Source organism: Calypte anna, chromosome 14, assembly GCF_003957555.1.
Source record: "Calypte anna isolate BGI_N300 chromosome 14, bCalAnn1_v1.p, whole genome shotgun sequence".
Classification (NCBI taxonomy): Eukaryota; Metazoa; Chordata; class Aves; order Apodiformes; family Trochilidae; genus Calypte; species Calypte anna.
Genome location: NC_044260.1, coordinates 12390158 through 12416232, shown reverse-complemented (window position 1 = coordinate 12416232; position 26075 = coordinate 12390158). Strand labels below are relative to the sequence as shown.

The following is a 26075-nucleotide window of genomic DNA, read 5'->3' as shown; positions in this document are numbered from 1 at the left end:
TCCTTCCCTTATCAGAGCTGAGAACTGTCTGACAGTTTGTCCTGCATTGACTCAGAAGAGTCAGAGCAGATACAATATATTATAAAACTCAGGAGCACCCAAAAATTAGGATTTCATGATCAAGAAGTCTTTAGTTTATCAGCAAAAGGAGTAATTTTTGTAGTTGTAGCTGTTGTGTTTCCCTTCCTGCAGGCTGAAGGAAGAAAGAGAACGGAGCAGCCAGGAGCTCAGCCCAAGGCCCCAGCTCCATCCCAACTGAAGGAGCTGCCCTGGTGTGACATGGAGGTTGCACGAGGACACTGATGTCCTTTTTGGAGTTGTTGCTTCCATAGCATTTTCTCAGTTCCCCCTGGGAAGGTGGGAGCCACCAGCCCTGTTCTGCATGATTGCTCAGATCCAGGTGGTACCAAACCCTTCCTCAGTGTTCCGCAAGGGAATGCAACCCAGGAAGGTGTCCTTGTAAGGCTACTACAGGTAGTAGAGGGGCACTAAGATGATCAGACTGATAGAATGTGTGACCTGCAAGGAGAGGATGAAGGAGCTGAGCCCCTGCAGTCTGGAGAAGATCTACCAATACCTCCAGGGATATAATCCAGGAGGCAGAGCTGGGCTCTTCACAGCATTATGTGGTGGAAGGACAGGAAACGACAAGCATAAGATGAAACAGGAAAGGATCAGACTGGGTGTAAGGACAAGCAGGTTTTGCCCCAAGGACACTCAGTTGGTAGAGTTTGTTGCCCAGAGAGGTTGTTTAATCTTCATGCTTGGAGGTTTTGGACACCAGACTGAACAACCTGTTGTGATCCCTTCTGAGATGGAGTTTGGACTAGAGACTCCTCGAGGTCCCTTTTGACCCAAGTTATCCTGGGATCCTCCAGGCTTGCTCTTGCTGTCTGTGATCAGACAGCTCACCCTAAAGAAGCACCTGGTGTGCCTACTCAGGGTTATTGGGATCCTCCAGGTTTCCCTGCTCAGTGGAAGTGAGCAGATTGCTCCAAGCCCCATCCAACCTTATGAAGTTCAAACTATGCTATATGAACCAGAATGAGTTTCCAAGTGTTCCCTGGTAAGAAAATAGATTTCTGGAGTTCAGGCTTTATTTAGAGAAACCTTGGATTTAAGAAGGGAGTCAAAGGTTGTAGCTGATCTCGGTGTGCCAGGGAGCTGCTCTTCCAGTGGCTTGGGAGCATGGTGTGGAAGTGTGCTTGGATTGCTGCTGCTGAAGAATTCCCAGGAGAACTTCTTCTGGACACAGCCCAACAGGAGGTCCCTCTCCTCCATTCCAGGGTGATTCTGGCTGCACTCCTGTTCCCCGAGGCCCCGTTGCTGCAGTGCAGGCTGTGCTGCTGCCTTGGGAGCTGGGGTCTGCAGGTGCTGCTGGAGAGTAGCCAGGACCTGATTGCCTCCACAGCCTGCACCAGTGTCTCCTGGCTTTCTGCATCTGCCCTCTATGGCATAAACCATCTCCTTTCCCTTCTTTGTTCCAGCAGGTGTGATGGTTGAACTTGGCTGTTGAAGGGATGCTGGAGAAGGAGCTGGTGGGGAGCCCTCTGGGGTGCAGCTCCCATGCTTTTTAGGCTGTGTGTTCCTTGCTCTGGGAGGGCCTGAATTTGCTGTTCCCAGGAAGAGCTGAGGCCATGGGGTGGATGTGGAGGCTTCTCCTGCAGAGTTGGTCCTGCCTGGGGTCAAGCAGGGCAGAATGGAAGGATTTGGCAGGGGACCAGCTCAACTGGAGAGAGGTGCAGCTGGCCTTGAGCTTGGGTGCAAGGCTGGGGCTTTAGTCTAGGAGCAGAAGTGCACAGAGGGAGGGCTCTGGGCTCATGCTGCAGGTTTACCAGAATTGTTTTATCCTAGTGTGAAGGAGGAGGAAGCAGAAAGCTCTTTTTCAGCACCACCTTTGCTCAAAGCTCCAGGAAATGACCCCAAGCTGGGGACAAAGGGCACCACGCAGGGCTGGGACTCCTTCTGCCATTGGTCCACACGTGTGCAAGTGTGGAATCACCTTCCTGAAAGCACCAGAAAGGGCACAGGGAGGAAGACCTGCTCCCTGCAAGCCTAGAGGTTGCTGTGGCCTATGGAGCTGCTGCTGTACTTTGCTTTCTGAAAGCTGAACCTGCTCAGAAAACATTATTACGACTTTGTGCCCTGCATGAGGTTGGACCTGCTGTGTGTTGGACCCGTTCCCCCATCAGGGATTTGGGCATTTCCCAGCAACACCAGAGGTTGAACCAAGGGCTGGTGCTGTTGGCAGAGCTCTGTGATCTTTCTGCTTCCCAGGTAAGCAGGGCAAGAGCTGTACCTGGGACATGGTGCCCACCTCTGCAGAGCTCAGAAACTGCTGGTGCCTTGTCTGAGCTCCATGAGCTGCTTCAGCTCTGGCACCAAGTCTGCAGGCTGCTTGGGCTGGGCTGCAGGTCCTGAAGCTGATAGCAGGGTAAAAGTAGCACTATAGACAACAGCCTGCTTTTCTTTGCTTGATAGTGTCTGGTGTGGGATAACACAGTTATCCCAGTGTGGGTAAGTGATGCTGAGCCAAGAGGAGAGGGGCCAGGATTAAAAAGTGGAACAGAGTGGGCTGGAGTGACACCCAAGGAGGAAAGAATTGGTCCTGAGAGCACAGAAAGGCAGAGCAGGGTGTTACCTTCTCCAGAGAGCTACAGACAAGCTGCAGACACACAAAGTGGTGGAGGTTGGGTGCAGAGGGGGTGGGCTTGCTTGCTGGGTCTCATCTCTGCAATGAGAGGTGGGGTTGCAGGGCTGTTTCTTGTGCCCTTCCTGAAATGTTTTGGGTGGAATCCAGCTCCTGGCTGCACACTCAGAGAAACAGAGAAACTGTTTGTCAGTGCCAGAGGAACAAGTGACTGGAGAGCAGTCAGTGGCTTGATGGTCGTCCCTTTCCTGGAAGCAAGGTCCAGACCATACCAGCCCAGGAAATACCCCCTGGTACTGGGTGGCCTTGGCCTGACACTGTCTCCTTCTTTCTTCCAGCCACTCCCACTCCCCTGGCTCCATGGCTGCCGTCCACGAGTGGTCCTGCACCCGCTGCACCTTTCTGAACCCAGTTGGCCAGAGGCAGTGCTCCATATGTGAAGCCCCCCGCCAGAAACCCGACCTCAACCACATCCTGCGCCTCAGCGTGGAGGAGCAGAAGTGGTCCTGTGCCCGCTGCACCTTCAGGAACTTCCTGGGCAAGGAGATGTGCGAGGTGTGCGGCTTCACCCCCGAGCCAGGGCCCAGCCAGGGCTCCCCTTTGCCCGTCATCAACGGCATCTTGCCCAAACCCGCCGTGCTGGTGGAGCCCAAGGGCACCTCCAAGGAGGAGGCCGCCAAAGCAGAAAGCAGCAGCGAGGACTCGGAGGGGAAGAGCCCCGAGGAAGCAGAGCCGGAGAGTGGCTGGGCTTGCCAGCGCTGCACCCTGCACAACACGCCCGTGGCCAACTCCTGCTCTGCCTGCGGTGGCCCACGCAAGCTCTCCCTGCCCAAAATCCCCCCAGAGGCGCTGGTCGTCCCTGAAGTCATCACCCCTGCAGGATTCCACATGGCTCCCTCCACCCCGCAGCCTTCGGTCTCCGCGGAGGTCTCTGACGGTGACGTTGTTGCCGCCCAGGGCCCGGTGGCTATGGAACAAGAAACCCAGAAGATCCCGGCTTTCGGTCCCTTCTCCCCGGGGCTCCAGAACAACCCCGTGCCCCGAAGCCGTCGGGAGGTTCCCCCCCAGCTGCAGATACCGGTCCCAGAAGCTTCCCAGCCCGTGGCTCAGAGCACAGCGGGGCAGAAGGGCTCTCCCCAGGGTCAGTCCAGATCTGCCCCAGCCTCCACCCGCTACCAGGAGCTTCTGGCCAACAAGAGGCTGAGCGTGCTGGAAGAGGAGATGGAGGTCAGTCCCTCCCACTGGAAGTGCAGCTCCTGCTCCCTCCTTAACTCCGCTGGGGCCAGCAAATGTGAGGTCTGCAACACCCAGAAAGGCAGCGACACCATCAATGTGGTGGGGGACTCAGTGCGATTCACCCCCTGCAGCCCCTCCAGCCCCGACTTCACCACCTGGTCCTGCTCCAAGTGCACCCTCAAGAACCCCACCGTGGCTCAGAAGTGCAAAGTCTGCGGCTCCTCCAAGCTCCACGGCTTCCAGGAGCACGGGACTCCAGGAGAACCTTCCCCCCGCTGCCCCGATTGCGGGGCCTGTGACAAAGCTGGCTGCTCCTCCTGTGCTGGCAAAGTCCCCTCCGCCCGCAAGGTCGCCCGTCTCTTCCCATCCCAGCTGCCCCCCAGCAGCCAGGAGAAGCCAGGCCAGTGGGCTTGTCCTGCTTGCACTTTGCTCAACGAGCTGAAGGCCAAGCACTGCCTGGCCTGCCATACCCCACAGCAGTACGTGGCCCAACGCAAGGGCCTCAAGCCCCTGAAGAGAAGGGAGAGCATGCACGTGGAGAAGAGGAGGCAGACGGATGAGGGAGAGGCCAAAGCCCTCTGGGAGAACATTGTCACCTTCTGCAGGGAGGTGAGTGCTTGCTCCTGCCTTCACTTGGCCCTCTCCATGACTCCCCCGAGGGTCCGGGTGTTGCTTGGAACAAACAAGCTGCCTCTTGGGTTCCAGAGAAGATTGTAAAATCATGGAATGGTTTGGGTTGGAAGAGACCTCAAAGCTCATCCAGTTCCAACCCCCTGCATGGGCAGGGACACCTCCCACCTGCCCAGGTTGCTCCAAGCCCCATCCAACCTGTGCTGAGACACTGCCAGGGATGGGGAAGCCACAGCTTCCTTGGGCAGCTTGTTCCAGGGGCTCAGCACCCTCACACCAAAGAATTTCCTCCTAATGTCCAACCTAAATCTCCCCTCTTCAAGTCTGAAACCATTTCCCCTTGTCGTCTTGCTACACTCCCATGCAAAAAGCCCAACCCCAGCTTTCTTCTAGCCCCTTCAGATGTTGGAAGGTCTCAGAGGTCATCTCAGAGCCTCCTCCTCTCCAGACTGAACCCCAGCTTCCTCAGCCTGGCTTCATAGAAGAGGTGCTCAAGCCCTCTGAGGATTTTAGTGGCTCTTCACCTGCCACAGCTGGATGCTGGTTGTTAACACTGAACTAGAATATTTAAAAAACCTCTGTGGTGGAGGCAATCCATCCAGTTCCCTCCTGGTCCAAGGGTGAGGAAGTCTGAGTTAACTCTGAAACCCAGTGACGAGCACACCTGGATTGAAGAGACATTCCTAGCTGGTCAGCACAGGTCCTTCCCTGTCCAAGGGTGGGGAAGGCTGGGAAAGAGCATCTCCAGGTTTGCTGGTGGCACTGCTCTCTGTGTGGGTGCAGAACATCTGGGGATGTAGCAGGCAGGGCCTCAGAGCACAGACAGGAATATAGGCAGAGGAACTGCCAGCAGATGCAAGTGTTCCAAGAACCATCAGAATCTTGGTGTTCTTGGTGTCTGTGAATGCACAGCTGCAGCTGCAAGGGGTTTGCCCCTGTTTTGAGAAGGACAGCTGAGGTTTAGCTGTGCTCTGGCTCCAGGTGAGGGTCTCAGGAGTGCATGGCATCCTCCTCTGCCAACTCTCTGGCTTTTGGGTTTCAGTCTCAAACACCACTCTAGTGGCCTCAATTTTTTCCCCGAGTGGCATAAGTCATTCATGTTCTCTTCCTTATTCCTTCTGCTTGGAGAAGCCTCCAGCCCTTCTGGACCAGATGGAAAGGGAGTTGCAGTCCCATTTTGACGTACAGACCAGACTTTTTCTGCCAGGTCTGAGGAGTGTGTCCAGGCTTGTGCCTCCACTGCCCAGACCAGGGGACCACAGAGATGTTTGGCTTGGGAAGAAAGCCTTTGAGAATGATCCTGCTTTGGGGCTGTGGGTTTTTTCAGTTCCTACATGTCCGTCCTAACAGATGTGAGTGTCTTTATGGCAACAGAGACCCTGATTCTGCTCTTTCCCCCTGTTCAAACAAGTGAATAGCCTCTTTTGTAGGCAGGGAACATCTGTTGCATCCAGTGGAATCAGGCCTGAAGGATGAATTAGGAGAGATGGCCAAGTTGAATCATCAGAGAAGGGGAGCCTGGCCCCATCCAGCACAGCTCTCACTTGGAGCCTTGGATGAGCCCATTCTGCTCACTAAACTAGCAGCAACAGGCTATTGGCTGGGCCTGAAAAATACCCTAAAACTAAATCCCTGCTATGTTCTGACATGGTTTATGGTAAGTCAAGGGCTCTGCAGGTCTGAGGGATGGACTAGCAGTAGGACACTGCTACTCCCTTCCTCCTGCTCCTTGCCCTCCCAGTGTGCCTGCAGCTTCCCAGCAATATTCCTGTTCAGGCTGGCAGCCTTCAAGCTTCCTTCTGTCCCTAGTGTTTCCCAGGCTGCTCAATCTTCCCCTTCAGTAGAGTCTCAGACTGGCCAAGGTCTCCTTTCCCTGTTGTCTCAGTGCCTGAATTTGCAGGGAGCAGCCCACCTTACTGCTGGGAGATTTGGGATTTCTGCTCAAGCCTCTGCCATGGGCACTCCCTCCTCTACTATTCCAGGAGTGTCTTTTCCAACATTTCTCAGTGTGTGGTACCCACTTTTAGCTTGACCGTTTCTCTTCCATCTGGGAAGAGACCACAGCTACCTCTTGCTGCCTCTGCACCATATATCTGCATCCCTCTCATATCCTGTCCCCTCTTTTCCCGTCTCACACTTCCCTTTGGTGATTAGAGGGTCCCCTTGGGAAAGCCAGCAAGCTCTGGGACATGTCCTTTTGGCCCACATTATGGATTGAACAAAGACATCAATGAGCTGAAAATCACCCTTCTGCAGAAGAGGGTTGGAAGTGCTAATTGAGGCACCACATGAAAAGCAGTCGTGTAGGATTGCAGCACAAGAGGAAGGACAGCTGCTGCTTTGGTGTGTGTAAAACCTAATTGAAATTAGAGCTGGCTTTTGCTGAAAGAATTTAATTTCCTTTAATTAACATTAACAAAGAAATCCCAGTTCTTATTTTACCCTGGGTTAAACTGAAAAAGCCTCATTTCTCCCCCTGGGGAAGTTCTGTGCATCCATCCCATGTCAGTGGCCGATACCTGTGGGATTATCCTTCATCCTGCTTTATTTCCTATACAGCAGCTCCAGCAGGGGGCTGGGATCTGAGACATCCTCACTCCAGAATTGCTTTTCTCTTTGTGATAGGGCTGAAACCAGTTGCAAAACGTGTCCCTAACATCCTCTGTGGCTTGGGGGTGGCACAGGACAGCCAAGCTCAGCGTGTCCTCTCTGGAGCAGCTCAGCCCTTGGCTTGAGGAGCATTTCCTTGCCAGTTGGCTCCTCACAACCTTGCTGTTTGTGTGCTTTGTCACTTACAGAGGCAGCCAAGGTCCCCCACTGTTCAGCTTTTAGCACCAGCACAAAGTGTGAGACATCCCTGCCTGGGCAGGTTCCTGTGGAACAGAAGAAAGCAAATTTTGAGTCACAGAGTACAGAGCTTGGGGCCTGGAGAGATGAGCTGGCTCATGGCAGTGTAGGATGCTGGACCTGATTCACAGCATCCCAAACTGGCTTGGGTTGGAAGGAACCTTAAAGACCCAAGCCCTGGCCATGTGCAGGGGCACCTCCCCCTGCCCCAGGTGGCTCCAGGCCCCATCTAACCTGGCCTCCAACTCTTCCAGGGAGAGGAAGAAGAGGAAAAAAATGCAACTGTGCCCTTGCCAGCAGACACATGGTGCCAGGCCTGCTCCCTGACATGGCGTTGGAAGGGGCTGCCTGAGCCGGGCAGGAGGGCTTGGGGGCTCTGCTCTCATTTTGGGGTGCAAGGGAATGTTTTCCTGGCCAGCCCCATCCCAGGAGGCCCTGGAGAGCTGCACACTGATATTCTCCTTGCCTTTTGCTCTCACAGAACAAAGTGAATTTTGTAGATGACAGTTTCCACCCTGGCCCTAAGTCAGTGGGATTCCCAGAAGGCGACAGCGTGCAGCAGAGGGTGAAACAGTGGCTGCGACCTCACGAAATCAACTGCAGCATCTTCAAGGACAGAACGGTGAAGTGGTCGGTGTTTCGGACACCCAGGCCCTCGGATATCCTGCAGGGACTGCTGGGAAACTGCTGGTAAGGGAGAACAATCCCCTTTTTCCACCTTCCTCTAGCTCAGCCCCCTCAGCCCTGCTCCAACCCCCAGGCGCACGCCCTGTCCCCTTCCTGAGCAACCACGGCCCCTGGTGCCTGGCACTGCAGGGCTGGGCAGCTCCCTGCCCATGGGCTGCTGAGTCCTACCCATGTCCCATCCCCCTGGCAGGTTCCTGAGTGCCCTGGCTGTGCTGGCTGAGAGGCCAGAGCTGGTGGAGAGGGTGATGATCACCAGGACCCTGTGCCCCGAGGGTGCCTACCAGGTGCGGCTCTGCAAGGACGGCACCTGGACCACGGTGCTGGTGGATGACATGCTGCCCTGTGATGAGTGTGGATACCTCCTCTTCTCACAGGTCAGTGGGCCTGGGGGAGGGAGACAGGGGTGCTGGAGTGGGGGGCAGTGCTCCAAGGGCAAGAGGAGGCTTGCCCCTGGTTATTTCATTAGAGAGGCTTGGTGGAGACCGTATGAAGAGGTTTGACTGTTCATTTGGGGCTGCACAGGGAGCTCCCTGCTTTTTGCTGCACCTTTAGGACAGCTGAACTCTTTGAGGCCATAATATAAATCTATTTAGGCCCCTTTGGGCATTTTCCAGCCTGCAGTGAAGAAGTTTCATTCACGTTTCCCTCACTTCTCCCCACACCACAGCCTCTTCACTTGCAGGGGAAGCCATCCTTGTTCTTCACAGCAAAAGGGAAATATTTTAACCCCTGTGTTTTTCCCTGCAAGGAGGAGATGAGGGAAAGCTGTTTCTTTCCTCTGTGGGGAGGGCTGGCAGCTTGGCTTTGCCATGGAGAGGAAAACAAACCAGGCTGTCTTGAGCCAGTTCTCTCTTGCTCTGAGCACACTCATGTGGCATCTGCTGGGAGTGACAAAGTGGCTGAGCTGGGGACATGGCTGTGCCCTGCCCTGCCTGCCAGGCCCTGGGGCACATGCTGGGATCATGGCCATGAAGGAGACTGAGAACATCTCTATTGAAACTCAGGAGCTGAAATCTGCCAAACGAAACAAAAATGTTGTCAGGAGGAGACAAGGGACTGCAGGGTTGGACTTGGTTCTTCAAAACCCAGATCTCTGTTTTAAAATATAGCACAGCCTCAAAGAAGGGTCTGGCTGGGGAACTGAGGCCTGAAGATGAGTTTTTGGGGAACCTTAATGTTGGTACAGTTTGAGTGGGCTGGGTAACCTGTGCCCTCCACAGCACAGAGGTGGCCCAGTCCTGGGGCAGCTGCCAATTCAGAGAATCCCAGACTGGTTTGGGCTGGAAGAGAACTTAAAGCTCATCCAGTCCCATTCCCCTGCCATGGGCAGGGACACCTCCCACCAGCCCAGGTTGCTCCAAGCCCCATCCAACCTGGGATGAGACACTGCCAGGGATGGGGCAGCCACAGCTTCTCTGGGAAACCTGGGCCAGGGGCTCAGCACCCTCACACCTAAGAATTTCTTCCTCAGATCTCATCTCAATCTCTCCTCTTCAGTATGAAACCCTTCCCCCTCATCCCATCCCTCCAGGCCTTTGTCCCAAGTCCCTCCCCAGCTTTCCTGGAGCCCCTTCAGGCACTGAAAGGTGCTCTAAGGTCTCCCCATTGCAGCCTTCTCTTCTCCAGGCTGAACACCCCCAACTCTCTCAGTCTGCCTCCAGAGCAGAGCTGCTCCAGCCCTTCCAGCATCCTGCCAAGCTGGTCCTGTTAAGGAGAAACCTTGAAGTGGGAAGCAAGAAGGAATCTGTGTCTACATTTTGCCTCAGTAGACAGAGCAGTTCCACTCATGCACATTTAAGATTTACCTGCTTTGGTTCTTTTGTTTTTCATTCGTCTTTCATCTCTTACAGAGTCCAAGTCTGCTCTTTTTTTTTTTTTTTTTTTTATTTAAAGATTGAATGCTTTCACACAGGCTGGGTTTGCCTTCCCTTTGTTTCCCAGGGCATCTGATCATGACTAGATTTTTCTAGTTGTGTGAGCGGGATGTGAGGCTAAAAATGGAGAAACAGAGTTTTAAAAATAAAGGAAAATCAGAGCTCCCTGGCTGCAGCTCAGGCAGAAATAAACAACATGGATTTTGTTGAGTGAAGGATTAAAAAAGAAAAAAATGGAAAGCACTTGTAAGCTTTCTTTATACATCAGAAAGAAGGCTACACAGCTGCCTTCCCTCTCTCAGCTCTTGGCTGCCACCTGCAAGTTGCAGTCCCCATGTCTTGATGTTTTCCCCTAAGTCCTGGCTACCAAATCTGGTTTGCAGGGGACACAGCAAATATCCCCCTTCCTTCTGCCCTCCTGTGCCTTCCTCTCCATGTCCTCGCTGCAGGCAGGGACTGGGGTGGAAGCATCTCTCCCCAGCCTCAAGTTGGCCAGGATGAGAGTTAGAGCCCAGCTGGGGACCTGCAACAGTGACCTGGATGTCATGGGTAAAGGCTGCACCCCTGAGTCCACCTTGTTGTGGCTGATGGAGGCTTTTGCAAACCTCTCACTGCATTAATGCAGCTTCTGAATTTCTTTCTGACTCCCTGACCAGCCTCACAATGCCAAGAGCAGCAGCCTGGCACCATGGCAAAGCAGCTCCAGGGAGTTTTCCACCCCTTGCAAAACCTGCAGCTTCTCATTCCATCTTGCCACTGTCCCTGTGCTGGAGGAGAGGATTTTGTCCATCCACCTGGGAGGTTTTGGAGCTTGGCCTTGAAACAACATCTCTGTTCCAGAGATGAAACCTGACTGGTCCCATGGCTGCCTGTGCTCTAGGCAGCCAGAGCTGGGTTGGGTTTGGTTTGCAGCAGTGTGCAAGTGAAAGACAGCTCTTCCAGATGCTCTCCATATCCGTTTCCATTACTAAACCTTTTAAAATCCAGTTTGAAGCAGAGGAAAAGTGACCTTTAGATCTCAAGGTAGACACCCACCACCTCCATCCCTACTGCCCGGGCACCCCAGGGTACAGCTCTCTTGGCATCCAGGTCTCTTGGATCATCACTCCAAGATGGTTTCCCAAGGGGAATTAAACTGTGCTGACAAAACACTGAGCAGGTAGTGAAGGGGGGGGTGTCACTTGGCCTGGTGTGGAAAAGCTTCTGGTGGCCTTGTTGCTCCTGCTCCTCATTCTCCTACGGCAGCGGGGGGATGGTGGTGAGCGAGGCTTTGCCTTCTCTGCCCCTTTGCTTCCCCATCTCCTGTTAGCAGCAGCTGGTGACGTGTTTCTCCCTCCTTCCCCAGGCCCAGAGGAAGCAGCTGTGGGTCGCCCTCATTGAGAAGGCCTTGGCCAAGCTCCATGGTTCGTACTTTGCCCTCCAGGCAGGGCGTGCTATTGAAGGCCTGGCTACACTAACGGGTGCCCCCTGCGAGAGCCTGATGCTGCAGGTCAGCTCCACTAACCCTCGGGAGGAGCCCATTGACACTGACCTCATCTGGGCCAAAATGCTGAGCTCTAAGGAGGCTGGGTAAGACCAGGCAGGAGGGCGCCGTGGCCAGAGCAGAGAAGCTCAGAGAGAGGGGGGTGAGGGGGGCTGCACACACTTAGAGAGGCTCAGAGGAGAGGGGTTAATGCATTACCTAGAGTGGAGACCACCATCAATGGCATTCACCTGGGGCATTGGCAAGAGGTCTCCCTCTGAGCTCTGAGAAGTAATTTTGCCTTTGTTTAGCTTTTGTATGAAATGAAAATCATAGAATGGTTTGAGTTGGAAGGGACCTTAACAATCATCTCACCACAACCTCCTGCATGGGCAGGGACACCTCCCACCAGCCCAGGTTGCTCCCAGCCCCATCCAACCTGGGCTGAGACACTGCCAGGGATGGGGCAGCCACAGCTTCTCTGGGCAGCCTGGGCCAGGGGCTCAGCACCCTCACACCAAAGAATTTCTTCCTCAGATCTGATCTCTATCTTCCCTCTTCCAGTTAAAACTGCTCCCCCTCATCCCATCCCTCCAAGCCCTTGTCCAAACTCCCTCTAGTCCCACTAAACCAGGTTGCTCCAAGCCCCATCCAACCTGGCCTTCAACACTTCCAGGGAGGGGGCATCTCAGTGAACTTCCCTGTGCATGTTTACTGCTGCCTTGCAGTTCTGAGGTGGCTGGCACTGAGCCTGCTTGCTTTGCTTGGAGTGGGTTTGGATTGTCATGTGTGTGACCCTGCTCTTATCTCCCACCTATATGTGGCATCTTTGCTGGGCATGACTATAGGCAGCCTGGAGGAGTCAAATCAAAAGCAAAGATGGTGGAAATGAGAGGGATTTTTGTTGGGATGGCTGTAGGCAGGGTGGCTCCTGCCACGCTGCGTTATGGGGCCACATGGGACAGGTATGTGTCCATGGGATATGTGGTATCCCTCCAAGCCTGGCTGGTGCACTCCACACACCTTGTCCTCACCCCTGTGGGATGGACCAGCTGCCTGGCAAGTGGCTTTCCACATGGCTGAGCCCAGCAGGGATAGGCAGGACTTTTCAGCACTTCAGGTGAGGACTCAGAGAATCTCACCACAGGCCCTGGGTTTGGGTGGAGGGAGCTCACTGCTGCCCAGGCAGAGCTGGTGGGGCCTGGGCACTGTTCCAGGGACTTTTAGAGGGTTGCAGAGAGAGAATATCCAGGAGCTTCCTGGGGGGGAAGTCTCTCCAGTTCCTCAAGCAGTAGGGCTGAGCTTTCCTCTCATCCCAGGCCTGGCAGGACACCGAGGGCTTTGCTGTCCCCCATGCAGGTTCCTCATGGGTGCTTCCTGTGGTGGAGGCAACATGAAAGTGGATGATGTGGCCTACGAGAGCATGGGTCTGCGCCCACGGCACGCATACTCCATCCTGGACGTGAGGGATGTCCAAGGCTTCAGGTGAGGTCAGCAGGTACCTTCCTGCCAAATCTGGGCATGGATAACTCAGTGAATGATGGACAAGACCTCAAGGACTCTGGTGTCCCATCTTCATAGCCAACAAAAGCTGTTTCTCCATGGCAGGGAGTCACTTAAATGCTGTTGTCATAGAAGCCATCCTGGCCCTGGTTTCATGTCCAAGGTCACCCAGCTCCAGGGCACCCTGTGGTGCAGAAAGGTTCTTACAGTCTTCTCACAAGATGCAGAAGATTGAGTTGAGCTCTTTCAACTCAATGAGGCAATCAGGGCATCCTTCTCACCTTTGGAGAGGGGGGGATTAGAAAGGGATGCTGTCCTTCACAGCTTGGGTGCTGTCTGAAGCCCCAGTTTCATCCACGTCAGCCCTGGGCTTGGGCAGCTCCAGGCACAAACTTGCAGCCCCTGCCCTGCTGAGCCTCTTCCCTGCAGCACCTGGCTGGAGGCTCCTTGGGCTGGGAAGGGGACAGGGAGCTGCAGGATGTGGGCATATGGGGTGACAGTGAGGGTTGACAGGTTTATGTCTGTGAAGGCTTTGAGAAGCAGGGGCAGAATCCCAGACTGGTTTGGGTTGGAAGGACCTTGAAGACCACCCAGTTCCAACCCCCTGCCATGGGCAGGGACACATCCCACCAGCCCAGGTTGCTCCAAGCCCCATACAACCTGGGCTGAGACAGTGCCAGGCATGGGGCAGCCACAGCTTCTTCACCACCCTCTGTTTAGAATTACCTCCTAATGTCTCACCTAAAGCAGCTGTCACCTAAAAAGTCCAACCAGAAGTGGTGTGATGCTCTCTGGGGGGGGTTGGCTGGGTCTGCAAAGCTGGGAGAGCATCTCAGAGGTGATCTTCTTTGGGCTTTCCTGCCTCTTGGGCCTCTGACACTTATTTTTTTCCCCTTTCCCCAGGTTACTGCGGCTCCGAAACCCCTGGGGCCGGTTCTCCTGGAACGGCAGCTGGTCCGACGAGTGGCCACACTGGCCGGCTCCCTTGCGGCACGACCTGATGCCCCATGGCAGCAGTGAGGGGGTCTTCTGGATGGAATACAGCGACTTCATTAAGTATGGAAGTGCCTAGGGGACAGAGGCTGTGGGGAAGAAGGCCAGGCAGGGGACAAAGTGGGACACTGGGGGGTAAAGAGGAGACAGGCAGAGCCTGGCATCCCCAGGGTGGTGCAGGTGATTGATGTTTAACAGGGTTAAGTGCCAGGTCCTGCACTTTGATCACAACAACCCCAGGCAATGTTACAGGGAGTGGTTGGAAAGCTGTCAATGCAGAAAAAGACCTGGAGGTGCTGGTGGACACCTGGCTGAATAAGAGCCAGCAGTGTGCCTGGTTATACAAGAAGGCCACCAGCATCCTGGCTTGTATCAGGAATGGTGTGGCCACCAGGAGAAGGGCAGTGATGGTGCCCCTGGACTTGGCTCTGGTGAGGGCACACCTTGAGTGCTGTGTTCATTTCTTGTCACTACAAGAAAGACATTGAGGTGCTGGAGTGAGTTCAGAGAAGGGCAGCCAAGCTGGGGAAGAGTCTGGAGAAGAAATCCTGTGAGGAGAGACTGAGGGAATCAGAATGTTTAATTTGGAGAGGAGGAGGCTGAGAGGAGACTTTACAGATCCCTGAAAGGAGGTTGTGTTGGGGTGGGTGCTGGCCTCTTCTCTCAAGTGAACAGTGACAGGACCAGAGGAAATGGCCTGAAGTTACACCAGGGGAGGAGCAGACCAGATCTGAGGAAGAATTTCTTTACTGAGAGAGCAGTCAGACATTGGAACAGACTGCCCAGGGAGGTGGTGGAGTTACCATTCCTGGGGGGATTTGAAAACTGTAAATGAGGCACTTCAGGACATGCTCTAGTGGATGATGCAGATATTGATAGGTATTTTTTATTTGGGGAGGGGATGTTGAAAGTTGGAGGTGGTGATCTTAGAGGTCTTTCCAACTGTGGCGATTCTGTGATTCTGTCATCCTGGTGCCTGCTGCTGGGGTGTGGGACAGAGCAGTGAACCCACAGAGGATCCCACCAGGGCTGAGTTCAGCTTCCCCACAGGTATTTTGACTCTGTGGATATCTGCAAGCTCCATTCAGACTGGCACGAGGTGCGTGTGCAGGGCATGTTCCCCAACAAGGCCAACGGGCCGGTGACGGTGACGTCTCTGACAGTGTTGGAACGGGCTGCCCTGGAGTTCGCCCTCTTCCAGGAAGGCAGCAGGTGAGCAGTGACCCTGGAGTCTCCCCCAACATGTTGCCCTCTCACCCCAAGCCACCCCATGGGTTGGCAGAGCTCAGGGATGGGCACCACCATCTCTCCAGTTCTCAGGGTCTGCTCATGGTTTAGCCAAACCCAGTCCCCGGGTGCTGCCGGCTGGGTGCCTGAGGCAGCAGGAGGACTCTTCTGTGGCCTCCGTGCTCTCTGTGGGATGGTGCTCAGGTGACATGGTGACCTCTTGGCACAGGAGGTCGGACACGGTGGACAGCCACTTGCTGGATCTGTGCATCATGGTGTTCCGGGCCACCTTCACAAGTGGGAACAAGCTGAGCCTGGGCAGGTTGATGGCTCACAGCAAAAGAGCTGTCAAGAAGTTCGTCAACTGCGATGTCATGCTGGAGCCGGGCGAGTATGCCGTGGTCTGCTGTGCCTTCAACCACTGGAGCACTGCCCTGGCAGGCCCTGCCACCCCCCAGGGTAAGGGCTTTTTGGGGGAGGCTGAAGTGACAAAACCCTCCATCCTCACCATGGGGACCTCACTGGGGGTGGAGGTTGCCTGCATGTGTTGCAGCCCTGCTCTCTGAGGGTTCTGGGCTTGGTGACTGTGACGGTCTCACTGATTCCCTCTCCCTCTGTGTGTCTGCACAGCATCCAGTCCCACCAGCAGCCGAGCGGCCACTGATTATTCCAGCTACATCCTGGCCATCTACAGCTCCCGCCTGGTGATGGTGGAGCAGGTGGAGGCACAGCCCACCACACTGGCAGATGCCATCATCCTGCTGACCGAGAACAAGGGCGAGCGCCACGAGGTGAGTGTGGGTGGCACGGGGCAGGGCTGGACCTCCTGCCTCTGCTCCACTTGGCAGGCAGGGCTATACCAGCTCTGGCTGCCACTTTGTCCCCTCCAACCCCATGGATCCCCATCCCTTTGCTCCTCGGGGTACCCCAGCAGACAGGCAGCCCTTGGTGGAAGATGCTGAGGAGGCTGAAATTCAGAGGCAGGGGCACCTGGGGGCTTCCCACCCCTGACCCTGGTGTTTTCTGCAGGGCCGTGAGGGAATGACCTGCTACTACTTGACACATGGCTGGGCAGGGCTGATTGTGGTGGTGGAGAACCGGCACCCCAAGTCCTACCTGCACGTCCAGTGTGACTGCACAGACAGCTTCAACGTCGTCTCCACACGCGGGAGCCTCAAAACACAGGACAGCGTCCCCCCCCTGCACAGGTCTGGGGTAGACAGGGGGGTGGGGGGTCTCCTAGGGGGCTTCAAGCAAGGCAGAACATGGGGGAGGTGCGGGCAGAGGGTGGGGGGAGCAGCCCTGAGCCCCCCTGCTCTTTTCACAGGCAGGTGCTGGTGATCCTCTCCCAGCTGGAGGGCAACGCGGGTTTCTCCATCACGCACCGCCTGGCACACCGCAAAGCCACCCAGGCCTTCCTCAACGACTGGATGTCAACCAAGGGCACCCACAACCCGCTGCTCACACCCGAGGTTGCCGGGCTCCATGGGCCTCGGCCCCTATGACAAAACGCCTCCCCCAGCCCCCTCCGCTCCCCCCTTATTGTCACCCGGCTTCTGGCCTGGGGTTGTCAGTGCTGAGCCATGGGGCAGAGCCGTGGGGCAGAGCTGTGGCATCACACCCAAGGCTTTGCCCCACGCTGTGTGGCCAGGTTGAGCTCTCAGGTGAGCCCTGAGCAGCCCACGCTGGCACCGCCAGCCCCCTGTGCACTTTATGAGGAGCTGCTGGGGGCACGGGGCCATCTCAGGATCCCACCTGCCCCGTACCCACCCCACGCACACAGTGGGGGGGCTGTGGGGCAGGGGGGGCCACCCTGCTCAGGACTCTGCTCCCTCCCGTGGCGCCCGGGCCCTGGCGCTGCAAAAAAACAAACAGAAAAAAGAATATACCTCTGATGTCTGTCCGTCTGTGTGACCCCTGTCTCTCCCCAGGCCCTTCCCCCTGTCTTGTTACCCCCTCTTGTCCCCTATCAGTACCAGTGTGGCACCGAGGTACCGCAGCCGGGCTGGGGGGTGCTGGGGTCACCCTGCTGCGGTGCCATCTGTGCTGGGACCCCCGACTCACCCTGCCCCTGCTGGGGGTCAGGGCTGCCCCCCCCACCCTCCATGCCCATGGGGGAGCCAGAGGGCTCTGGGTAGTTGTAGCTGCTGGGGTTTCCTCACACCTTGGGCTGAAATGCAGAGGTGCCCTCCCTCTGCCACCCTGAGTGGGGAGAGGAGGAGGGTCTGGGGATGATGTTGGGGGGGAGGGGAGGGCTGGGGCAGCAGGGACCCCTCTCAACTCATCACACAAGTGTTACTATGCAAAGGCGGCCGCTGAAAGCAGTGCCTGGAGAGAAGCCATGGGTCCCAGCTGGGCTCAGTATCCCGTACACTGTCCTGCAGGACTTAACCCCCTACACCCCCCCTCTTCCCAGCCCAGGGAGGGGGGGCAGCAGGTACAGAGGGGGGGCTCTGTGGAGCAGTGTTACCACATTACCATGTGCCAGGGAGGGGAGGGATGATTTTGGGGAGGGGGAGAAGCAGAGCCCCACCTTTCCAAGATCAAGTCCCATGGAAGGGGGTGAACCCAGGGCCTTGAGGTGCTGCTGGCCCCAGGGGTTCTGGGCTGACCCCCCCAGTTTTGAGGCACTGTGGCTTGGTGTGGGCAGGTGTGTGTGTGTGTGTGTGTGTGTGTGTGTGTGTGTGTGTGTGTTGGGCATCCCCTGGTGTTTCGCTCTCATTCCCAGGTTGTTAGGGGGGGCAGTGGGAGGTGCTGGGCCCTGCTCCAGTGGCGACTGTTCTGGGGGGGCTGCCCACCCCCCCCATGCTCAGCCAGCTGGGCAGGGGTCTGCGGGCCCTGGGGTTTGTCCCTTTGTCCCTCCCTCCACCCCAGGGAGCCCACCCTGATGGGCAGGGGGGGTGGGCTGCCCTGGCACCTTCCTGACCCCCCCTAGCTGGGGCTGCTGAGCCAAGCTCTGTTTGTATTTTTGTTTGTTGATCTGTTTTCTCTTTTCCCTGCTCCTTCTTCCTCCAGATGATTTCTCCTTCTCTTTTTTCCCCTCTTTCTCTCTCTCTGTCTTTCTGAGCTGTGAATATTTTTAGCTCTGTAAATACTGTTCAGCTCTTAAGAAACATAGGATATTTTATCAACTGTAAATCAGATCAGTAATCCCTGTATGATATGAATTATCCATGGGTGGTTTTCCAACTCAGGTTCTGGCGGACCAAATAAAGTTTTGTTTTCTACAGAACCTGCCTGGTTTCCCTGCTCTTGGGGAGGAATTTTGGGGTCCAAGCAAAGAGCCTTGAAGCCTTTTCTGGGTGTCGGGGGGTGCCCGGCAGAGCCCTAGGAGTGGGGGGGCTGGGCACGGGGAAAGGGGGAGGCGAAGTTTCGGGTCTGTTTTGGAGCGGGCTGAGTGGGACAGAAGGAAGGGGCTAAAATAAAGCGAAATACAGGATCTGCTGTCAGCTCCGAGGCAGCTGCCAGGGCTGCGGTGCGGCCGGGAGAGGGCACCAGCTGCCTGCTCGCTGCCTGTCGCCTGCCTGCCCGCAAACCCCCCTTGCCCGCACTTTCCTCCATTCTGCCCGCACTCTGCCCACCAGGGATAGCGGTTTCACCTCCCCAGCATCAGCTCCACGTCCCAGCCACGCTCAGGCACCAACGATTGGCTCGGGCACCTCCTGCCTCAGTTTCCCCATCAGCACCAAGACACGCTCTGACGATGTCAAAGGGATCCGGTTCTGCCTGGACCATGCCCAGCGTGTCGCCCAGCGTGTCACCCAGGCTGGGGACGATGGAGCAGCTTCTCCCCTCCCGGCCCCCGGGGCACCCCCCGGCCGCGGCCACCCCGGCTGGCGCTGGGCAGAGCTTTCCGGCTGAGCGGAGCGGACCGGCTGGGCGCCAGCCCGTGCTCGCCCGGGGTGTGCACCTTGGGACCAGCGGGGAGAGACAGAAGGGGAGGATTTCGCTCTTTTCTTACAGCAACTTGTAATAGATTTTTTTTTTTTTTCCGGGGCGAAACATCTTTGCATTCAGGAGGCCCTGTCACAAGCCATCAGCCTCAGCCGGGAAGAAACAGATGGGGAGTTAATTTTGGCGGGGAGGGCACTGCCGAGCTCCCCTCCTCTTCTGCCGAGGCACGGGCAGGGTTTAACCCCTCGCAGCCCCGCGACTCTGCGGGCAGCACCCTGCCTGGACCCCACCTCCTCGGGGGGGCTGGAGGGTTAAAACTGCTGTTAGGCACTACCCAGAGATGTCCCCTGTGTCAACAGGGACCCTCTGGTCCCCTCCTACCAGCTCTGTGTTGCTCAGTGCCATGGACTCACTCAGCTCAGCCTGGTGGTGGCCCTGGTTATGGTGGTAGCACTTGTCGTGGTGACTGTAGTGAAATGAGGCAGCCAGGTGCCACTAATTGCCAGGCAGTGGGAATGAGCTTGTGTTAAGCCCACCTGTGCCTGATTAAGGCAGGCCCTAACTGCACATGCCCACTGCCTGGCAATTAGTGGCACCTGGTTGCCTCATTTCACTACCGGTGACCTTTTTCATGGTGGTGGCTTTTGGGGTGATGGTGGCTGTTGTGGTGGTGTGGTAGTGTCCCTTTTCCTGGTGATAGCCCTTTTTGTGGTGGCACCTCATGTGGTGCTGGGGTGTGTTGTGACGGTGCCCTAGTCATGGTGGCCACGTGGCCAGCACAGGTGGACTTCTTTCTGATGTCCCTGCAAGCCATGGTGTCTCCTGAGCCATTTCCTGGTAAGCCAAGGAGCCTGGGACAAGTCCTGCCATGCCAGGAGCTTGGCAAAGCAGTGCCTGGAGCAGCCAGGGACACTCAGGACCTGTGGGCTGGTGCCTGGAGGAGTCACCATCACCCAGGAGCAGGTATGTGGCTGACAGTGGATGGCACCCATCCTGCCTATGTCCCTGGGCCACCAGGAGCCTTCAGGACACCCCCAGTGTCACCTCATGGGCAAAGGCTGAGTGTGGCAGGTGTGGAGGGGGCCAAGGTGAGGTGAAGCTGTAGCTGGGGTGTGATGGTGAGGGCTGAGCCAGGGCTGGCTGCTGGGTCATTAAATAGAACCGTGTCAAAAGAGGTATTGTACCTGACAGGCTGGAGCAGTGTGAGGCTTCACCAGTGAACATTGGCTCTGCTGGGTTTAAAGGGGGGAAGTGGGGACAGGCAGTGAGAGCAGGGAAGGCTGGACAGAAGGACAGAGGGACAGGAGGATGGGAGGAGATGGTGGCAGAGTTCTGTCGGACCAACCCGGATGAACAGGGTCAAGTTGTGCAACCTGACCTGGACAACCTGGCTTCAAGGACGGGTTGGATGGGGCCTTGAGCAACTTGATCTAGTGGGAGGTGTCCCTGACCATGCAGGGAGTTGGACCTCGATGAGCTTTAAGGTCTCTTCCAAGCCAAAATGCTCTGATTCTATTATAGCCGAGGTGTCAGTGCTGTGGGACAATGAAGGCAGCAAGCAGGCAGGGACTGTCCCCTGACCCCTGGTGGGGCTGTAAGGCCTTCAGATCGTGAGCCTGTGGCTACAGAAAGCAAAGAGACAGCACAAGTCACCCTGGGGACTCCAGGTTGTGTGTGGTGGGAGAGGGTGAGTGGGCACCCGAGCTCACCCCGCTGCTGCCTGCTGCCATCACCCTGTTCCCTCCAGCACGGGGCTGATCCTGCTCCTCAGCCATGAAGATTCTGGGCCAAGTGGAGGTGTTTGTCATCCCATTAACACCATCACCCAGGGGGGAATCTCCCAGGGCCCAAGATGGCAACGTGTCTCTGGGTGGGCACCATCCCTGGCACTGCCACGGTCAGGGAGGGGGCATAGTGGGGCGCGAGGGCTCCAGCGCTCTCCGTGATTCACTCTGACTATAATGGAAGCTGCTGGTGAATATTTTATAGCTCCCACAGGGCAGATAGAACATATTGTGCATTTTACGCCACAAATCTCCGCCTAGAGACAAGAGGGAAGCTTAAAAAAAAAAACAACCACAAAAAAAAAAAAAAAAAACAAAAACAAAAACAAAAACAAAAACAAAAACCCCCAAAACCAAGCAAACAAAACAGCGCAGCACCAGCGCTGCTCCGGGCTGGAGGCAGCAGAGCTGCTGGGCTGGAGCAGGGGGCAGCGGGGGACAGGGACAGGGCCACCCATCCTGCCACCCGCCCTGGGGGTGCCCATGGGTGCCCCAAAGCCGGCGCAGTGCCAGCAGAGGCCGAGGTGTTCCCGGCAGCGCTCTGGGGTGGCTGCGGCCGCCCCGGGCCAGCCCTGCCTGCTCTGCGGCTCCGTGGTGCAGGCAAAGTGCTTTGCCCGGGGCTGAGGGTTGGGGGAGTGAGGGGGGGCCCCGCCTGCACCCCCACTGCCTGCGCCAGGCTCTGCCTTCCCCCTCGTCAATAATGCAGGCACTGCCCCGGATCGCCCGCCGGCTCTGCCCGCAATAATGGAGGGAGGATGTTAGCAAACCAACCTCCCGAGGGAGGCCCTGCACCCCCCCAGCCCCCCAAACCCCTCCTCATCCTCTGCCGAGTCTGATGTTCTCCCAGATGCTCTGCCAGGAGCCAGAAAGTGGTGGAGGAGCCACCTTCGACTTCCTATGTGGAGCCTGCTGCCTGCTGCTGCCCATCTTACACCTTGCCAAGGGGGGGCTGGGGGGGGGAGGCTGCCTGCACGGGACCCCCACCCCAACCACGGCACCCCCAGAGGGAGTGGGTGATGCTTGCTCCCAGCCAGCCCCATCCAGCAAGGACACACGGACAGTGTCACCCTGTGCCAGCTGGGGGGGACACCCAGCCCTGTGTTTGGATGGGGGGAGTGCTGGGTGCTGGCCCTGCTCTCTCCACCCCCCAGCCCCCCTCCCAGCTCAAGCAGGGAGCCCTGAGAGATTGCATCCCTGTGCCAGGCTGGGGGAGGCATCCAGGAGAAGGAGGATGGAACCCCTTGGGTTACTCAGCCAAGTAGCCCCTCGCCCCCCCCCCCAAGAGACCCCCAGCTCCCCAGGCACCCATCACCCAGCAGGGTGAAGACGTGTTGCTGTGGTCCTCCCCCAAGGTCTGGGTCACCCCCAAGTGCCTTGGAGGCAGCCCCCAACATAGCCATGCAGACAGTAACTGGGGGGGGACACACGACACAGCCTGGGCCCCCACTGCAGCAGGAACCCTGCTGTGTCCCCAGCTCTGCCCTGTCCTCATCACTGAGGAGCAGCTGAGTCCTCTGGCATCTCCCACCCCAAATGAGCTGCACGCTGAGGTGGGGGGTTCTGCTATGGAATCCTCACTCAGGGGTCACGGTGGCACACGGGTGGGTGGAGGTTGAAGGGGTGATGGGGACATTCGCCCCAGCTGGACCACGGGCAGGCCATGGAGGAGACTGTGCTGGATGACAAGGAGAGCCCCGATCCCAGGCAGCTCCTCTCCTCCTCCTGTCCATCCTTTCCATCCTTAGCTGGGCGGGAGAGGGGCTGGGCAGGGGTCCGGGGCTGGCTAGCACGGCTGGGGCTGTGGTGGCCACCCCAGCCGGGCTGTCACGGACTGGGCTAGCGAGGCTGAAAGCAATTAAAGCCATCACCAGCGCTCGCTCGGGGCTGGCTCCAGGCTGCAGGGAACCTGCCACAACGCATCATGTGCTGGATGCTGCTGGCCTGAGGACCCGGCTCAGCCCCACGCCGGCTCCCACCCTCAGCCCGGCCAGTACCCGCGCAGGGCCCAGAGGCCACGGTGAGGGGCACCCCCAGCAGCAGGACGGGGTCCTGCCACCCGGGCACTCGGCAGTAAGGCTTGGCCACCGATTTGGCCGCTGCCATGATGGGTGCATGATGGAGAGATGATGGTTTGGGGAGTGGAACAGGATGGCCCCATGGGGGTTGGGGAGGACTCAGACACCCCTGGGGACATAAGCAGGGCTGGGGGGAGTTGGGGAGGGGGCAGGTTTGGCACAGCTCGGGGCTGTCAGCTGCCTGTGCGGGTGGCTTTTCCCAGCAGGGTGGCAGGAGCCCACATCCTACAGCTCGTCCCACCTGGTGCCAATGGGGACAGCCCTGGCAGGTTGTCTCTGAGGTGTTTGTGGGAGGGAAATAGAGCCCCCGAGCCCGGGGAAGGCGGGTGATGCTGGGGTGCCACAAAGGGTCTGTCCCCTGGGTGAGGAGGGGGCTGTCACCCAGCTCCTTCCACCCCAACAGATGCTTCCCCTTGACAGGGAGCAGAGCTGGGACCTGCCACCCCCCACTGCCCCCCCACACGATTTCGGGGTCGGGGGGTGCTGATCCAACCTCTCCAGGAGCAGCTCCGGGGGCTAAAACCATCACCGTGCCCCCCGCCGGGGCAGGTCTGGGCCGGGGTCCCCCCTCCTCGGGCACCGCACAGTTAAGCAGAAGTTTGCTGGTACGGAAGTTGCACATTGTCTTGAGGCACATTTTCTGTTTTTTCACTTGTGAAATATTTCTGTCAGAACCAGTTAATGTACAAATTAGCAGCGGTGGTCTCTCTTACGTCTTCTGACTCACTAATTTGACAAGGGGTGTTGCGGTACCGGAGCTCGCTCCTGACAGGCAAACGGGAGGTCAGGGACCCACGAGGGAGGAGGCACCAAACCACCGCTTCCCAGGGGGCTCCTCCTTCCCAGCCCACCCCACCCGTCCAGTCAGCTGTGGCTGGAGGAGCTGAGCTTGGCTTTGGGATTTTGTTTTCCCCCAAATAAAGGAATGGTTGGTTGCTTGGTTGGGTTTTTTTCCCCTCAAAGGTGGGGGGAGGAAGCCCAGGGGTGAGGGCGATGCCTTTGGGGTCCTGCAGGCAAACCAGAGGTGCAGGGCAGAATGGAGCCAGCACAATGCAGGGTGGACACAGCCACATCCTCACCTCCCTCAAACCAGGTCCCTCCTGGGACTGCAGCTCTGCAGATGACCCCCCCTGCCCCCCAACAGCCCCCATCCTTCTCCATTAGAGAGGAACTGAGCCTCACCTGACCCGTGCACATCCATCCCTGGTTATTGATGAGCCAAGGGGCTGCACAACCCCCTCCTTGATTTCTCAGCCAGATTATTTGGGATGTTAATCAGCAGGAGGGGGATCTGGAGGCACTGGACATGGTGGCAGTGGAGGGAAGAGTCCAGAGCTGGCCATGCCCAGGAGACACAGCCCTAGCATTGAGCAATGCTCAGGACCATGTCCTGCAATCTGTCCCCCTGGGCTAAAGGTTTACAGGACAGATGGACCTCACACTGTGCTGGGGAGGTCAGCAGCTCTTTGGGCTCTGTAGGGACACGTGGGAAAAGTCACCAGCCTCTCCTCATGTCACCCTGAGAGCAATAGAGATGGAAGTAGTTGGCCCAGGCTGGAGGTGGACAAACTCAGGTGCCTCCTGACAATGGTCCTGACAGAGGGGGGAAAGGCACTTGGTGGCTGCTCTCTCCAGCCAAGGTCACCTGGTCGTGTGGCTGCCAGGAGCTGGAAACAAAGCTGGGAAGGTGACCACCACTGCATTGCTTGTAAAACCCCATGTTCTTCTCATTGCCCCTCTTTTTACCACTGTTTGCTGGGAGCTTCACTGGGGGTTGAGCTCTCTCTTCTCATCCACTTTACTCCTAAAGAGCAACTCCTCCAGGATGCACCCTGAGATGAGATTTCTAGGAGGAAATTGTTTGGTGTGAGGGTGCTGAGCCCCTGGCCCAGGTTGCCCAGAGAAGCTGTGGCTGCCCCATCCCTGGCAGTGTCTCAGCCCAGGTTGGATGGGGCTTGGAGCAACCTGGGTGGGTGGGAGGTGTCCCTGCCCATGGCAGGGGTTGGGACTGGATGAATTTTAAGGTCCCTTCCAACCATAAAAGTCTTCTGATTCTATGCTTTCTCAGCCAAATCCAGGCCTCCTGAGGTGGCAGGGTCTCAGTGCACTGGAGTGACCCTGGTGAACCACTGCTGCTGGCACAGGGAGCAGCTCAGGTATGGTTCTGTGTAGGACCCATGGTGGCTTTTAGGGGCTGCAGGGGACCTCTGGTGGGGCCCAGCCCCCCAGGAGAAGGTCTGATGTGGCTGAGACAGCTCAGAGCTGAGGGACTCCCCAGGGCAGTGGGAGAGACCTCCCCAAACCCCATTCTCCTGCCAGGCTGGGTGCCAGCCTGCAGCCAGGGTCCTTCAGGTCCTCTGCACCCCCAGGGTGCTCTTTGAACCCATCACCACCCCCCAGGCATGGTCCATCTCCCCACCACCACCACCCTGGCCGTGTCCCAGCAGGGAGTGGGAGCAGGAGGGTGCTGGTGGCACCCCAGGGAGCTTCTGGAGCAGCAGGAGCTGAGCCCTGGATTCGCTGCTGCTGGAGCAGCTGGGGTGGCACAAATCTGCTGTGACAGCCCCAGAAAGGCTGAGCCCGGGGGGGCGGAAAAAATACAAGTGAGTTTCCTTCTCCTGACCATATGGTCCCCTTCAGCTGGGGGCAGCAGGGTAATTACTGCAGCCACCACGTCACCCACCCTGGCACACAGCCAGGGGCTGCTGGGGAATGGGGGTCCTGCTCCTTGGGCTGGGGTCTTCACCACTCTGGGGACATCAGAAGATGGGGAGCCAGCTGCCAGCCCCTCTCTTTCCCCCCCACCCCCTCCATCTCCTGGGGGATGTGTGTCACCTCGCTGTCACTTTGTCCTGGGTGCCACTTCTCCACCTGGTTGTGGACGGGTGTGAAGATCTCGGTCCCCCTGAGCAGATTACCAGCAGGAAGGTCCCCTCCTCTCATTCCTGCCTGCCAGGAGACTCCCTGAGCTCAGCTGCTGCCTGGGTAGAGCAGGAGAAAAGCTCTGCAGAGCACCCTGGAGATCAGGGACCATGCTTGGACCAAACCTTCTCCAGAGGGGCCCCTTCCAGCCCCAGGTCTGTAAGGATGCAGGGAGGGGACCATGGTCCTGAAGAAGACACACAAGGCACAAGACAGGGCACAATTCTACAAAGCTGGGAGCTGGAAGGAGGTAGTTCTGTGCCTGGACAGTCCCAGGTCTATACAAAATAC

At 57.2% G+C, this 26075-nt stretch overlaps 1 protein-coding gene across 3 annotated transcripts in view; it reads left to right on the top strand.

The window, feature by feature from the left end:
• The window catches only part of CAPN15 (calpain 15), a 44102-nt gene extending 27125 nt beyond the window's left edge, over positions 1 to 16977 (top strand). For all 3 annotated transcript variants that reach the window (XM_030459935.1, XM_030459936.1, XM_030459934.1), the window contains 11 exons: positions 2989 to 4495; positions 7845 to 8053; positions 8241 to 8424; positions 11270 to 11493; positions 12746 to 12871; positions 13793 to 13945; positions 14933 to 15094; positions 15339 to 15568; positions 15740 to 15900; positions 16139 to 16317; positions 16437 to 16977. In XM_030459935.1, the coding sequence (XP_030315795.1) occupies positions 3011 to 4495; positions 7845 to 8053; positions 8241 to 8424; positions 11270 to 11493; positions 12746 to 12871; positions 13793 to 13945; positions 14933 to 15094; positions 15339 to 15568; positions 15740 to 15900; positions 16139 to 16317; positions 16437 to 16614 (3291 nt within the window). In that variant the 5' untranslated portion in view covers positions 2989 to 3010 and the 3' untranslated portion in view covers positions 16615 to 16977. The remainder of the gene's footprint in view (positions 1 to 2988; positions 4496 to 7844; positions 8054 to 8240; positions 8425 to 11269; positions 11494 to 12745; positions 12872 to 13792; positions 13946 to 14932; positions 15095 to 15338; positions 15569 to 15739; positions 15901 to 16138; positions 16318 to 16436) is intronic.
• Positions 16978 to 26075: the final 9098 nt, after the last annotated feature.